The sequence below is a fragment of the Anoplopoma fimbria genome, chromosome 20, assembly GCF_027596085.1.
Source record: "Anoplopoma fimbria isolate UVic2021 breed Golden Eagle Sablefish chromosome 20, Afim_UVic_2022, whole genome shotgun sequence".
In the NCBI taxonomy this organism is placed as follows: Eukaryota; Metazoa; Chordata; class Actinopteri; order Perciformes; family Anoplopomatidae; genus Anoplopoma; species Anoplopoma fimbria.
In genome coordinates, this window is record NC_072468.1 from 23,390,530 (window position 1) to 23,407,671 (window position 17,142).

The window sequence follows — 17,142 nt, forward strand, 5'->3', positions numbered from 1 at the left end:
TTCAAAGATGAGAAATGAGTCAGTAAATTCAGTCAGCTGTCGGACTTGTATCCTCAGCTGAGAGGCTCTAAAACAGCTCAACCCAACACCTATTATGGCCATTTCACACAAAGGGGGGCTCTCTCTCTCTCGTGTGCACGCCATGTTTCCATGGCAACAGCACCAACAGGGGCCGGGGGGCAGTCTCTCTAGCTGATATCAGCGCTTCAAGCGTAAATGTGTTCATTCGCACTAGGAATCATCAGAGTTGTAGTATGTAAAGCAGTGGGCTTTTGTTCGTAGAAAGGAACTCCGCTCCGTCTCTCTTTGGTTTATTTACCTCGCAGGCTGTGGTCGACTGTTGCTGCTCTGTAAAGCCAGCTCAATATAAAACATGTCCTTAGTCAGACTCAGTCATGCAAAGGGGGAGGAGGTGGGGAAGCTCCTCAGGAGACAAATCCCTCCTCTGTTCGATGCCTTGATGTTAATCCACAGTGAGAGAACGTCATGTCTGTCTGCCCACGCTGCCTCTCTCTCCTTTTGCCTTTCTCTCTGTTTCCGGCGCTCTGTCTTTTCCCCTCTCATCCTGCCCCTCTGCTTCCGTCCACCCTGCTTTTTGTCTTCTCCACTGACTTCCAGTTATCGTGCCCTTTTTGCTCTTTTTAACCAATTAGCCAGTTTTCTGTGTCCCTTGACATCCCATCAACACCTTGTTGGGATATTAGATAATGAAGCAAGGTGTTGCTGGTGGAGGGCACACATGATGCTGGTTCATGGTGACAACACAGTGAAAATGTATATATAATTAATGTACATTTTATTTATATAAAGTGTGAGGATTGATAACAACTAGAAGACCCAAAAAACCAGCATGCGTCTTCCTTTCATATCTTATCAAATAACGCTCAATTGCTGAATAGAAATACATTTGTCACACTTCCTATACCTTTTTTTTTTCATCACATTGCTTCCCATAAAATAATGAGAGATATTAGGATTTAGATGGCAGCTCCTTACATCGAATCTTCAGGTTGTCGACTTAATTTGTTCAGGAGTTTTCAGACCTGACATCCAGAACGATCCGTTGTCACACTGCAGACGTACTGTAACGAGAGAGAAATCCTCCTCCACAGCCAGAGGATCTCTGTACGTTCACATACTCAACCCTTCTGCTGCAGAAATGTTGACAGTACATGCCAGTGCTTTTGCTCTAACGTGTTTCCTCACTGTGACAACAGGCCTAGCACCCAGTCGTCTCTCCCAGCCTTCAGTCAGCTCACAGCTGCTCTTCTGTTTCACAAAACCACTGTGAATACCAACCGTGAAGACTGACTCGACACTCGTTCTCATCTGATTTTCTCTCACAGCGATGGAGTTTCACGAGAACCTCCATGACTTGGCCGTGAAGGAGGGGTTGAAGGGCAGGAAGCTGCACAAGGCGGTGGAGAGCTTCACCTGGAACATCACCATACTGAAGGTGAGGTTTTCATTCACAGAAAGAAGTTCACTAGTGACCAACAATGGTGGAATGTTACTAAGTACATGTACTCAAGTACTGTACTCAAGTTTTGTTTTAAATAACTGACCAACAGTATATTCAATAACAGCTAAAATGTTTAGTCGAATAATAAATTATGACTTTTTTCGACATCCTATACTATGATTTTCTTTTTACTTTTTCAACATGCTATACAATGTCTATAAAAAGTATTCACCCCCCTTGGATGTTTTCCCCTTTTGTTGCTTTTATACATGAAATTATGGTCAATATAATTTGGCTTTTTTGACAAGAATTTGAAAAAAAGCTTCTTTCATGTCAAAGTGAAAACAGATTTTTACAAACTAATGTCAATTAATTAAAAATATATAGTGTAAAATAAGTGTTTGCATAAATATTCACCCCCTTTAAAGTGACTGACCTAATTCAACAGAGGTCCAGCTAGTTGATGCCAGCAGTGTCACAAATAGTGAAATGGAGATCACCTGAGTGCAGTTGATGTGTGTCAAGTGATTGTAGTATAAAAACACCAAACTGTGTCTGGGAGGTCCAGTCTCTGGATCATCAGTATTCCTGCTACAATTGCAACATGAAGACAAAAGAACACTCCAAGCAACTCAGAGAAAAGATCATTGAAATTATAAATCAGGAGAAGTCAAGGTTTCCAACTCACTGGACATCCCACAGAGTTCAGTTAAATCCATCATTAAGAAATGGAAGGAGTATGGCACTTGTTTAAATCTGCCTAGAGCTGGCCGTCCTCACAAACTGAGTGACCGGGCAAGAAGCAGACTGGTGAGGGAGGCCACCAAGACACCTACACCACTCTGAAGGAGTTAAAAGCTTCAGTGGCTCAGATGGGAGAGACTGTACATACAACAACTGTTGCCCGGGTTCTTCACCAGTCGAAGCTGTATGGGAGAGTGGCAAAGAGAAAGCCACTGTTGAAAAAAGCTCACATGAAATCTCGCCTGGAATTCGCCCAAAGGCATGTGGGAGACTCTAAAGTCAATTGGAAGAAGGTTCTTTGATCTGATGAGACAAAAATGTAGCTTTTTGGCCATCAGACTAGACGCTATGTTTGGCGAACACCAAACACTGCACATCACCACAAACACACCATCTCCACCGTGGAGCATGGTGGTGGCAGCATCATGCTCTGGGGATGCTCCTCAGCAGCCCTGGAAGGCTTGTAAAGGTAGAGGGGAATATGAATGCAGAAAAATATCGCCAAATCCTGGAGGCTAATCTGACTCAGTCTGCAAGAGAACTACGATTTGGGAGTAGATTTATTTTCCAGCAAGACAACGACCCCAAGCCTACAGCAAAAGCTCCACAGAAATGGTTCAAAGACAACAATGTGAATGTTCTGGAGTGGCCAAGTCAAAGCCCACAATCCACACAGACTCAGTGCTGTGATTGCAGCCAAAGGTGCATCTACTAAATACTGACCTGAAGGGGATGAATATTTATGCAATCATTTACTTTACCTTATATGTTTTTATTTAATTGACATTATTTTGTAAAAATCTGTTTTCACTTTGATATTAAAGAGGTTTTCTTTGCAAATTCTTGTCAAAAAAGCCAAATTATATGATGATTTCATGTATAAAAGCAACAAAAGGGGAAAACATCCAAGGGGGATGAATACTTTTTATAGTCATTGTTCTATGACTTTTTTATGACTTTTTTTTCTTTTTCGACATACTATACTACGACTTTTATGACTTTTTATACTTTTTCAACATACTATACTATGATTTTTTTTCTATAATATTATTTTTTTATGACTTTCTTCGACATACTATACTGTGACATACTTTAAGACTTTACAATAACTTTTTTTAACATGCTCTTCTGACTTATTTTTAAATACTATCATATGACTTATTTAGACATACTATACTTTGTCTTTTAATGACTTTTTAACTTTTTTTGACGACATGCTATAGTATGAATTTCTTTAGATGTACTATACGATAGGTAACTCTCAAATCTCTTTATCATTTCCTTGCTTGAAGCGGAAGTTTTTCTGCTCGTCCGAAACCTCTTCTTTCTGCTCTGAGGGCTGAGGAGAGATCTGAGGAGAAATGAGCGAACACACATAAGAGCAGCCTTCACTGATGTCTTTTAATTGCCAACACGCCCCCTCATTGTTTGTCACTTAGTGATGGGACGTTGCAGCCGATCAGACTGATGTGATGTTCTCAACATCACTGACGTTTCATCGAAGAGTGAAGACGGATTAGACTAACTGTATCACTCAAGTTTTATATTTGATGTGTATTTTGCTCAGTAGAAATCGATCCGGCGCTTATAAAAAGGATACAGAACACAGTATGAATACAGAATGCAGTTTTTTAAACAGGTAACAGGCTACAGAGAGAAAACTCCTCTGCTCTGGCAGTGATAGTAACTGTGTGTCTTTATTAGTATTGGTACAGTTAACATGTGTGCGGACACAAAATCTATCGAAAGTCTCTCCAGCTGTTAGGACCGACTGACAGCTGATCCAGATGTGATCAAAAACAGATGTTTCCTTTTCTGTAACATATGTCCTTGTTTCCTTTCTCCTTGCATGGTATGGTCTCGACACTACGACTTTTAAATACAACTTTTTTTACGACTTTTTCAAAACAATATTCAGACTTTTAAGACTTTTTTGAACATACTAAACTATGTTGTGTTTGACATACTATACTAGGACTTTTTTCAAAATTCTATAGTATGACTATTTAAATAACTTCTATGTATTAAATATTTTTTTTAAACAGGCTATACTATGAATATTTAACATACTATACTATATCTCTTTCATGACTTTACCATCTACAGTAAGATTTTTTTTTTTACATGCCAAGCTATGACTGTTTATTACTTTTCTATGACTTTATGTTGGGCTTCATTGACTTTTGAAACGTATTTGGTACGTCTTTCATGATGTATTTGACTGTGATTTTTTAAAATCTCTTATGAAATGCTATTCCATGACTTTTTATCCCTTTTTTGACATAATATAGTTTGACTTTTTTGAAATGCTATATGAAGACTTTTTGAACTTCTCTTTCATGACATAGTATTCAATGACTCTTTTCAACTATATTCAGTTCTTGCTGTCAATAAGGCCCAGAGTAAAGTTTGGTGACAGTGGGGGCATGAAGGTGTTCTTGAGCCTTGCTGGTCCTGGATTGGAGAGGTCTGTGACTGGGGTGAGAGATGTCCTTGACCATGCTGCTCTCTCAGCAGATACTGCTTGTACTGGACAGCCTTGATTGATGGTAGTGGAGAGCCAGTGATGCGCTGCACAGTTTTCTCCACGCTCTAGAAGTTCACCAGAATCTGAGGATACAGAATTACATTTCTAAGTCACCAACAAATTGTGCATAACTAAAAGCAAAGTACAGTCCTAAAGTATAGTGTGCTAGCAAAATACATTTTTAAACTCATAGAATAGTGTGGAAAAAAAATAAATTAAAAAATAAAAGTAATTTAAAAAAGCCATAATTTAGTATCCAAGAAAAAGTCATTGACTCTTTTTGTATGTGTGTCACAAAAGAGTCATGGGATGTCATATAGTGCCATATAAAATTATAGCATATTGAAAAAGTCATTAAAAAAACATGAATACTATGTTAAGTAACTAAAATACAAAAGTCACAACAAATGTCAAAACATTACAATGTGCGATATAAAAAGTCACAAAAAAGTCTAGTATCGTATTTCAAACGAGTCAACAAAAAGTTATAGTGTAGATTTCCATAAAATGTCAGTATAGTATGTAAAAAAAGTCATGGTATATTAATTCAAAAAGAGTCATGGTATAGCTTGTCAAAAGTGTCGTAAAAGCCACAATCATAGTATAATTGGTCATAAAAATTGTTCATGGTTATACTGTGTCATTTTTAAAAACATTTTATCTTCATGACGATTGGGGCCACACAAATTATTTCTGTAATTTTTTAAAAACCATCCTCTTAACTCTGATCTATCGTTACTCCCTCAGGGTCAGGCAGACCTGCTGAAACACGCCATGAGTGAAGTCCAGGAGAACCTGAGGCAGATCCACTACGCTGCTCTCACCAGTAACCTGAGTAAAGGCGGACCGGCGGGCTCCTCCTCCGGCTCCGAGTCAAAGAGCAAACGCGGCCTCGAGGCCATTCCTGAGAAGGCCAAGGCCGAGGAGGAGCTCACCGACAAGGACAACTAAAGACCCACAGTCCCGCTCCGGTGCTCTCCTGGACCTCTATACATCCAGACCTCTACTCTGTTCCTGCCTCCTGAGCTCAAAAACCCCCCAAAAGCTCTTTCTCTCTCTGCTTTACCACTCTCTGGCATCATCGCTCTGCACACACAGTGTTTTTCCACATTCCATCGTGTACATTCCTGTATCCCCAAGCACAGCTGTAACCTTTCAGACTTCTGCCTTGTAATCATCAATAAAAATGCCACAACTTCACCAGGACACACATCCTGCCTGAGTTCAGATAACAAAGAGTTTAAGGCATTATTTCAAAGTCTTAAAATGTTTAGGAGCTGTACTGAAGCTGGGGAAGTATAAAAAACATTTGCCACACATCTGATGATGCCATAAACACATACCAAACCTTTATCAAAGTGCCAGACATAAATCCAAACTTCCCCCAGCATAGAACTCCTGAACCTCTTCATCTAGAAGTCCCAAAACATGAGTTTGCAGCCCTCCCTTCAATCCTCTCACCCCGTCTTATTTTCTGGGTGAGCTGGGAGAGCCGGGTGAACTACCAGCCACGTGATCATTCAAGACATTGACCTTACTGTTCAGAGACAGTGCACTTCTACTCAGTGGAACCGGGGTGAGAAAAAAAAAAAAAAAAAAGAGCCCTTGGATTATTGTAAGAGATTTCCTAAAAGCACAATTTTTTGGAGTTATGAATGTAACGAGACAAGAGAGCGCGAAAGAAGTAAAGGAAGAGAAAAAAAGAAGAGTGGACAAAATGTCATGAATGAGAGTAAAGAGCTGTTTACAATACTGAACTCGTCCATGTTCTTGTCTGCCAAAATAGTATCCTATGTGTATATATGGAGTTTCCTGTTACATTTTTTTCTGCAGAGTGCATCATTTTATTATTGTATACTTGGAAATATAAGATTTTATTTTATAAAAGATATATGAACGTGTCTGTGAAAAAAAAAACAAGTTTTATTTGTCTGTAGATATCGAGGGTTGTCACTTGAAAAAAAAAAAAAGTGACCTCAGAGTTCTCCAGGCGGAGAGCTTCAAATGTCGAGACAGAGGGACTAATAATAGAATGTATTCATACCGTTTGTGGTGCAAACAACAGAAAAGTCTCAACAACCACAACCAGCAACTGCATGAGATTTCTAACCACGACTGGGCGTTGATAACATGCACTCAAAAACAGCTTCAACGTTGACACATTTTCATATTTCAGATATGTTCGGTCTTTCTTTTTTGGGGCATGATTACTCCCATTTTTTTTTATTTTCTTTAGCAAAATCCACTTTTATGCTCTGAATGTTCTACAAATGTAAAAAGTTATTTTAAAGTTTTAGAAGTCTGCAACCCATAAAAGGTTCCAGATTTGAGATTTTTTTTTTCAGGTGTGCTCTCAACCAATTCCACTGTTATTTAAAACAACCCCAATGAGAAATCAACCTTGGTTGGTTGAAAAACTCATCCCCTTCCTTTGGTTCAGTTATTTTACTGAGCAGCCTGATTGAATACGTCTCACGGGGAACCGATGTGATGTGTCTGGATTGCAGACTTTGAATGGGAGGTCATGTTCTAAAAAACGAAGACTGGTTTCACTTTAATCGAGCAGTTTAAGCTATCGATCTTTTAGCGATGGGCTTCCCTGTCCAGTACTTGTGGAACTTGCTGTTAGTTACTGTTTTGAGATTTGGTCTGGAGGAAGCACTGTGCAGTGGATTTCCTGTCTGACAAATTAAACTAGTCCCGAATGCTTTCATAACCCTTGGTAAGAATTTAAACTCAGGTCTGTTGAGAAGGACATGAACTTCAGAGTAATAATAACTTCATAACCATTTATGTAGACAAAGTAGTATCTGATCCAAAGTTACCCTGTGATTTAATTGTACCACGTTACTGTTAAGTGAACATACTGCATCAGTTTTTGCCTTTTCCCCAGATGTTACTTCAATAGTGCTCAAGTTTGCTATTCATGTAACAGTCCAGATGTTTGTGTCTTTTTCTTTGAAATCTCATAAGAAAGTGATGCTTACAATAAGTTAAACTTTTTACTGACTGAACAGAGGGTGCTTTAAAGTCTGTTTATGACATGTTGGCCATCTTGACATGATCCACACTGAGTTGCCGGTTTATTAAGTACACCTAGCTGAACTAAATCCAGTCTAAGACAAAAGCTTTGAAATAAATGCTACCTTCAGGAAGGTCGTAATGTTTAGTTTATCTCAATAACTGCTTTGAGGAGAAGGCGATTCAATTGTACTTTAATTTTGCTGTTGTTTTCATTATACTTTTTCCCATTTATATCTATGATTAAATGTAGCACTTTTCATCATAACCCAATATATGTCAGCAGCAGCACAAAATAAAGCCTCCAAATTGACCATTAATGTCCATCAATTGTAAAACTGTTGAATATATTAGTTTATCTGGTGGTACCTAATAAACTGGCTTTTTAGGCTATATGGGCTTGAAAAAAGTAGGGCTCAAAGATTTAAAAAAATTATACCAAACTGCCATTTTTAGGATTTAAATTGCATTTTTTCATGCTTCACGTAGTATTGATGAATTGACAACCAATCGAGTTAGCGTTGTGTGAATGTTAGCCACTGTGCACTGCAGCTGCCTGGACTAATGTCTACTCGTTTTTAAAGGTGAAAAGCTTATCAGCAATAATCTAATGTGTTATCACGTACGGTTCCATCTTGAAAATTGAAAAAAGATTCAGCTCTATACAGAATCTATAAAACCCCCATGGTGTATGTATAGATACTCAGTTATGACTTACTTAAATCTGTAAACATTAGCCTTTGAAAATCATTTGGCGTAACTGTGGCCAAGTCTTTCTTCTAACGAGAACTGGGCGATGAATCAATGCTATCAATTCATTTGAATTCAACGAATTTAAAGGATGAGGTTTCAATATGAAAACCGAGTTTTCACTTTAACTGCCACAGATTCCCTATTATTTTGCAAACGTGAGGACTTTGTTCCCTCCTCAGCAAACTCACGTAAAACGCTGTAAAATTTGTCTTTGGCAAATCAAACAGAAGCACGCTGCCGAGTTGGAGAAGTGTTTGGCGCTACGAGGCGGCGACAGCCCTACAACACACGGGCTTAGAAGCAGGCAACATTAGCGGGATCAGTTTCTCATAGCATCCCCACAGACCCCCTGCTGGTTCCCTGTCAGAGGCAGCACGGTTTGTCCACGTTGCAGCCGCTGTCGTAGGAGATGTGAATGGAAACATTTAGAGAAAGCTAACGCACATTAGCTGTAATCTGGCCAAGAAATACCACCCCATCAGAGCATTAATTTAGTGTTAGTGTGTCTGTTTGTTGTTGTTAAATCTTGTTCACAAAAGTGTTTTTTCTTCAGGGATACAATACTTTTTTTTTTTTAAGTGGCATCTTTTATTTATTATAAAGTTTGGTGATTCTCTTTTCTTCTGTTAGCCTAGTTTGCTTTTAAGAAAAAATAATCAATTTAAATCGTAAATTGGATGTGAATAAACAAGATTACATTTTTTATGCCATATAGCCCGGCCCTACCTAATTATTTCCATGGATTTTTAGGCTCCATGTGCTTTACATAACTTCAGTCAAAAGACTGATCACCAGCAGAATTGACTTGAATTCACCTACAAATTTCCAAAGCATACAGCAATTGTTATTCTCTTGACACAAACGAGCATTTGGACTGTTAAATGATGCCTAAGCATTTTTTTTTTTTCAAGTGTTCATCTGCAGCTCTTCTGTTTTACCCCCCCTCAGTGTTCACCATGTTCGATTTTAACACGACAAAACGGAAAAAGATGTTGTCTCTGAATTTCAGTGCTGTGCCAGTCGGCGTATTTCTAATTGTTGTAGAAAGGTCGAGAAAAAAAAAAAAAAAAGAGAAGCATTTCACATGTACTTCAGTCTCATGTCATCTGTCAAGTCCAAAAAAATTAATAAACAATGTTGGATAGATTTGTCTGTGTGATGTGTTTTGTATTCCAACTATGTCTTTTGAAACGGCGTGAAAAAAGCAACGGTCACTGTACACCCTGACGAAACAGATTTGTCTCCACTGTATACAATAGTTACGACCGTGAAATCCCATCGTGCTCTCTTGCTGCCCGCTGACTCGCTCCCTCCTCCCTGCTGCCACCCGGTCGATGCCTCACCCGGCCTCAACTCCTCACCCCTCTCCCTCCAGGCTGCACCGCGTTCGACTGACCTTCCCGCTCTAGTCCGCACCGCTGCTACTCCTATTTCCCCATTATGGGCGGCTATGAAAAGTAATTCACAATCCCAGCGTCTCAATGAATCGCTTTGTTTCCTCTCCACTTGCTTTTACTGAAAGAACAAGAAAAAACACTCTTGGGTGAAAGGTCACTTTAAGGTCAAAGGAATGTTTATTTAATTTCCGCTCCTTTCCTAGCCCTAGCTCCTACGGGCCTGAACGACGTTGGCTTCTAACCTAGAAATTAGTGCCCCAAAATGCTAAACATTGCCCACGGTTAGTAGCACGTTTAAATGCAAAATACATATTCAACTTAGTCATGTTTGCTTTTCAAGGACAGATACACCCAGTCCGGACTCTCCCAGCTATTTTTTTCCAAAGCCAGAGCAGTGCATGCATCAGCATTGATTGAACTCCCTGCGTGTTGAGTGGAGCAGAGAGAGCCTGGGGAAATAAAGCTTGTAGCTGGCTTTAGATGGATCTACACACACACACACACACACACACACACACACACACACACACACACACACACACACACACACACACACACACACACACACACACACACACACAAAGAGGTAACAGGCAAAAGCAGGCACCGTTTTACGAACATGCCAGCTGTGCAGTTACCGGCCAGCACACAAACTTTATTTGTATAGCGAGACACAAAGTGCTTCGTGCGCGGAGTAAATTACGTTTAAGGCCCCTGACTGCAAATGCTCCATCATCATTTGATTTAAATCCAGACCTGGGAACAGTCAAAATAATTGTCTGCAGATCTTGAATTTGTACATAAAAAACAAACAAAATACAAGCTAAAAAAAGTTATCACTAAAATCTTTGAAAAAAGATTAGCTGGTTTACCTCTACGATCGCTCCCCTTATCGAGAGTTAAAAGCCTACCTCTCGTATCACTTACTGATAAGCCGTTCAAACATAAATGTACAATACTATTGCTCCATTGCCTCAACAGACGGCCCGACAATTATGCACTAAATGCGTGTAAAGAACATGTAAACGGACCTGAATGGCCCTCTAATGTCCTCTTTAAAGAGCATCTTTTGACAAGCGTTACTGTTGATTCAGTGAAATGGATTTTATTAACTTCGCACAGGAGAGTTCGGATCGAGGGCTTTTTGATTGCACCTTTCAAGCCGTAGATTGCTCTTGATAGGAATCATTCAACATTGAATGTGAAGTTTACAAATTAAAATCAAAACTTGTCAAGTCAAAGGATAATTTTAAGCTCAAAACTTGATCTATCTAAACACTTAGAAATGGCAAAAGGGATGTTTTGTTGGTAAGTATTCTTTCTCCAACAGCTACATCACCAGAAATGTGACAATATCAGAATAGCTGCTGGTCCAAAGTCGAAAACATACGCCTGAATTATGATTTTAGGAGAGCAGACAGCACTGTCACCATTTTTAAAAGGTTTGAGTTCTTAAACTGCAGAGTCGGAGCTCTCGAACAATACGAGATTGATTGTGGCGGGTTTGGACAGTACACACTGTCTGGAATGAATCAGCTGCTGTCACAGAAAGCAGACGGGGCCTCGTCGTCAAAGCACACATTCCCAAAAGTAAGCAACGCGGCAGCGCGGAGACGGTGAACGGATGGACGGATGGATGGGTCTGGTCCAGAGCGTTGTGTAGAAACTTAAATCAAGTTCTTTGTGTTTACAGCAGAGCGGCGGCACTCTGACGAGCTGTGCTGGGAAATGTTTGGGCATCGTGTAAAAACATAAAGGCCGTGCAGCACATGCTCTCAGTGAAGATGCCTTCTGTTTACATCATCCGAGTAGATATCACTGTATTCTGTGGTAACTCTGTGGTAAGCTGGTGGAGTCCTCTGTGACACGCCACGACAACCTCCAGCTGCCTTTTACAGACGAGGTCCCAAACAAAGTAAAGGTCAATAAATTCATCACAGTCCACCTCCATCCCTCTCCCTCTCTCTCTCTCTAACATATTGTTTCTTCTTCTCTTCTTCACTCGTTCCCTCCGGTTATTGATCCAAGCCTCCGTCCCTTACACCGAACGCACCGCCATCATCTCAGAAACAAGGGCCGCGTTTGGCCTCATCAGCCGGGAAGCGAGATGACATTTAAGCGCAGCAGCGAGCTCGTGTGAAAGTGTACAGTGCTGTCAGTTGAGATGAATTTTGTGGGGTATACGGTCAGAATAATGGAAAACTGCAGCATAGGCCTATGTTTCCCTGTGGTGAAAGGTTCTGGAAGTTCTGGACATTATCTGCAGGGGATCTTTTCAGTAGGTTCAGCAAGAGATTACGTCTATAAAACGTCATAAAATAGTGGAAAAACTCCATTTTAATTCCCCAGAGCCCTTGGTGGCTTCTCCAAATATCTTGTTTTATGCGAGTATCTGTCCCAAATTTAACAATAATGGGATTTACTATCATATATGACATAGGAGGGAAGCAAATCCTCACATTTCAGAAACTAAAGTCAGTCATTTATCAAGCAAACATTTAAGCAATTATCACAATAGCTGCAGATTAACTTTCTGTCGACCGACCAATTGATTAGGGGATTAATTGTTTGAGCTCTACATTGAAATAAAACATTTACAAAAAACGTAAATAAAAGTATATCAGATAGGGGTCTGGTTGGCACTAGTGGGAACACTTCCCGATCATTATTGTGTCACACTGAACTGTAAAATAGAAAGGTCACCAGGATTGTGTTTATCCGATGATGCTTTTTATTATTGATTGATTTATTTAGCTGAGATGAAAGTGCTCTCTTTAACGCACCTCAATGCACCCAGGTCCTCTTATTGATTAGATATTGTCACAGGTACCGATTCGTGGAAATGGCAAATATTTTGATCATCAATTAATCTATCAACTACAAAAAAAGCCAAATATTTGCCGGTTTCAGTGTCTAAAATCTGTGTATTTACTGCTTTTTCTTGTTTTGTTTTACTATAAACTAAACAGCTTTGGGGAGTTTTGAGATCTAGGAAATAGTGATTTGACATTTGACATTTCATAGACCTCAAGTGATTAATCAAAGAACTAATGGGGAAACAATGTATAGGTAGATTCAAGCATTTATGCCACAGCTGTCTGCCACTACAGTGGATCAATGTATGAGGGGTTACCGGCAGTGGTTTATGGTTTCTGCAATTACAGGTAATGACCCCAAAACACAAGTTTCATGGGTATTAAGAGACTTAGTTAAATCCCTGTGTGAATCTATCCTTTGCCACTGAAGGTAAGAATGAAAACGTATTTGTGTCCCATGAAGAAAAGAGATGTTTTGTTAAACTCACAATCAAAGATGACCTGAAATCCAGAAACACTTACAAATGCCCATTTATTGAAATTCAATTGTCCTTAATTGGATGAACACTGCTTAAAGTGAGTGAACTTCTGAAGGGGAATTTAAACAATCAATAACTTTTATCAACCTCTGTTGACGACCAGAAACACGTCATCAATAGATTCTTCGTACACAAATCTCTGAAACTGCCCTCAGTGGTCAACAGCCACCTCATTGATGTCTACGTGTATCACTTTTCTCCACAATCAAGATGACAAGGACCAAACAGAAATACATAGTAAAGATAATAATTATTCATAATAATAAACAGATGTCACGTGGCTACATGTCTTTTGATTCATTGCTTTGTCGGGCTAGAAATGCATGATGGCGGTAGTGATGAACGTTACTCCAGTATTAAAAAGGTTTAACAATAACACAATGTTAAAAACGATACGATACCCCGTTTTATTAGTAACGGTACTTTAAGAATGACATTAAGTGTTAAACTGATTTTTCTATCAGTGGATGTGGGATAGCGGGGCAGTGTTTGAGTGAAGCGTTCTGCTTTAGGATGCATTGGGTAAGTGTATACAGCGGGATTGGATGGTTTTAACTTTGCTGCTAGTCGGGGAAAGCGGTAAATTAATAAACTGTGGTTGCCAGGATAACCAGATAAATGTAGTCAACAAATTAGGTTGAAAATCAGATTAAAGCATTAACCGCTCGCCAGCTGCATAGTCCCACTCTGAGGCGTTTACTTCATCTTAAAAAAGGAATATTTAGTTTCATGTTCTGTCATCTTTATTTCCATTATTCTGTGTTAGATTTTTGCCTTGATATCATTTCAGTATCGGTATCGAGATATTAAAGCAGGGTATCATATAAGTTATAAAAGTTATATTTGGGTTGTGTGACAACTCGGTGGGAAGTACAAGACGCCAGAAATCTCAGGAACAACTTAAACCATATCACTCGGCTGCAGACATACTGTGGTAATTTTGATCTACAGGGGGACAGAAAATCTAAAATGAGTCTTTCATACGACATCACACCAGTCAAGTGACCGGAGAGTCACTGCATAATTCTACTACTTCCTGTTCAACAATCTCTTCGCCTCGAGGCATCTAGGCCCGGCGTACATCAACAACAACAACAACACACACACACTCCGAGTCAGAGTCACCTTTTCAACTCCACTTCATATCTTTTCTGTGTGAATATTTCATGCTCCGCTAGTCACTAAACTGCCGGTCCCAGGGCGCCGTCTTCCCCCCTTTTGTGAAAACCAAGTGGTTGCACTTCAGCAGCACTTAGTGACTTTGCAGCGGATTGAGCGCTGCCACGATCGTGAGCCCCGCTGCGCAGTTAAAGGACAGACCGGGGGGGGGCATAAACAAGCAGTGTTCAGAGGAGCTTCACTAAATTCAGACGTAAGCGCTCATCTCGAGGCTGAAGGAAGAGGCCCTCTTTCTTTTCAGAGACAACGAGGAATGTCCAAGAAATCGGGCAGCTGGCGTTGGATAACACCAACTGCAGCCAATAACACACTTCCATCCATCCGCTGGAAGAAGGATGAGATACTGTTTGGCACGCTTACCTCAAGAGACACTTAATGGAAGGAAAATTTATATCACCAATAGCCATCAGGGCACTCTGTTTTACAAGTCGGCTTGTTAAACCATGAAGTGTTTAACAAGCCGACTTGTCCTCGAGCAAAGAGGGTTTTATTTAATGTTGTCAAAGGGCCATTGAACAGCTTTCAGTCTGACCAACCGATGATTCAGGTTGTAAATATCGAATCAGCAGATGGTTTTGATTTATCTTTATCTCATATTTGTGGGTTTTGATGCGGTTTGATGATATTTAGATCAATTTCAAGATTTGAGATACGACTAAAGAAGCATTATATATGTTATCAAAATATTAACAGATATTATGATTTAAGAGATGAAACAATTGGTTGATTGTTTGATTTGTCCATCAACCAGAAAACCATCAGGCCTCTAAAAACTTAAATGAATCAAGTCATTTTTAAGCAACATTTGGCTGTTTGACTTCTGGAGACGTCACATTGGACTGTAGACAACTGTATCTGATTATTCAATTACTTGGGAATACTATTAGGAATCCTTTTTGCAGCCCTTTTTTCCCTAAACATTGATTAATGTACCATACATTGTTTAGTCTTTATAATAGTCAGAAAATAATGAAAACATATCCATTTTAATTAATTGGGAGTCTAGCAACAATCCAAATGAAAACATATTAAAACAACAATGCTGTTTAACACAAAGAGCATATTTGAGAAGCTGGACCTGGAGAATGTTTAATATTAAGTGTTCTACCGAGAAATAGTTACAGCACAAGCTCTAAAAACTGTCTTTAAATTTCTGTTTGTGTACAGATTACGCAAAAGAGTGTCAATAAATGAGCTTTAAATGTGCTGGACATGTGGCCGTGTATTGAAGTTTGGAAAAAGCCAGTCTCGGCGTCTCTCCCTGCTTCCAGTCTTTGTGCTAAAGTAAGTGAATGGACTCTCAGCTCGGTCCTCAACGCACACACCCAAGATTAATATTGATCTTCTCATCTTTCTTGTTGAGAATGAATGCAGCATATTCCCCAAAATGTTGAACTATTTCTCTGACAGACAAATCTTTGGCATCTTTTGTTTAAAATAAATCCAACAAATTCCATCCATTGATTATTGTTGCTCTAGAATAACCATCATGCATCTGATCAATGCTGCTGCTGCTAAAAAAACAACAGAAAGCTGGCAGAGGTTTCATGAAGGAAGTGGTGCTGAATGACCTGTTGTCAGGGACAATGTCACACCGCAGCTCACAGAGTGTGACACAATAACGACTTGTTCCTGCCACCGAACATTGCGGCTCCCTTTGGACCGGTGCCATAACTGCGTTGTCTGGATTTCTGCTTCCCCTCGCCAGCTCCCCCCCAAAAAACAAACTCTGCTTCTCTCCAACCACATAATGGCGGCTTCTTCTTCTCGCACAATGCACTCGCCACAAGTACGCCGAAGTGACAGCAGCTGATGTAATGCCGCGGTCACCGAGGCTGCTGTTCGCTGAGCCCCGGCTTGCTCAGAGGCACGTTGGCAGGGGACTGAACTGCTGATTTCTCTCTGCTCAGAGCCTCCTGTGTGTCTGACACCATAACTCATGCTCGCCTTGTCCGGCTGTAACGGTTAAGAGGAACATCGTATGCTGAAGCACTAATGGCAGAGGAATGACATCCATTCTCAAATCAGAGCACATCGGGGGTGAGCTGTCCGTTACGAAGAGGGATCGCCTCGTTTCCTTTGACTTGATTAGAGTGGTCGGCCAACCAATAAACCCGGGGACAGATATTAATGTAATTGCTGAAGCAGCTGGTTCCTGTCTGAGTTATGTTCCATTGTTTGAAGGGAAAAAACAGAAGGGGGAATCAGAAAGAGAAGGGGAACAGTGTGGTACAATAACCATTTGTTAAGAGAGAGAAAAAGAGGAAGTTCACAAAACTGTGTTTGCACAAAAGACAAACAGTGTGAAGGCCCGATCAGACGTTGACTCAACCACAGAATGTCCCTTTGTCATGCTTTAATGAATGTTGTCTGCAGAGTGAGAGCATGTCATATCAAAGCCCTCCTGTGTTTAAACATTAACAAGTGTCCTTTCTTACTACTCCCCTTAGTGACTGGACTCTGAATTGAATTTCCTTCAGCTTTCTGTTGCTTCGTCTGTTTCTAACGGAACCAAGAACAAAGATTTTGTGTTTATTTTACTGAAGAATCACAGGATTGTTTAATTGCATCTTGTGACTGTTTTTTTTTTTTTTTTTTTTTTTTTAAAAGCTGCAATGTGTTATTCCTGGCATGCATATGCAATAAACACATAGGGGGCAGCATTTAGCCTCTACTTCTGGGTCCAATACTAAAAATATAGTCA

General features: G+C 39.9%; 1 protein-coding gene across 2 annotated transcripts in view; it reads left to right on the plus strand.

Moving 5' to 3' along the window:
* Positions 1-9,627, plus strand: part of LOC129109181 (inactive phospholipase C-like protein 2) — a 41,030-nt gene extending 31,403 nt beyond the window's left edge. For both annotated transcript variants that reach the window (XM_054621187.1, XM_054621188.1), the window contains exons 6-7: positions 1,347-1,456; positions 5,481-9,627. In XM_054621187.1, the coding sequence (XP_054477162.1) occupies positions 1,347-1,456; positions 5,481-5,684 (314 nt within the window). In that variant the 3' untranslated portion in view covers positions 5,685-9,627. The remainder of the gene's footprint in view (positions 1-1,346; positions 1,457-5,480) is intronic.
* Positions 9,628-17,142: the final 7,515 nt, after the last annotated feature.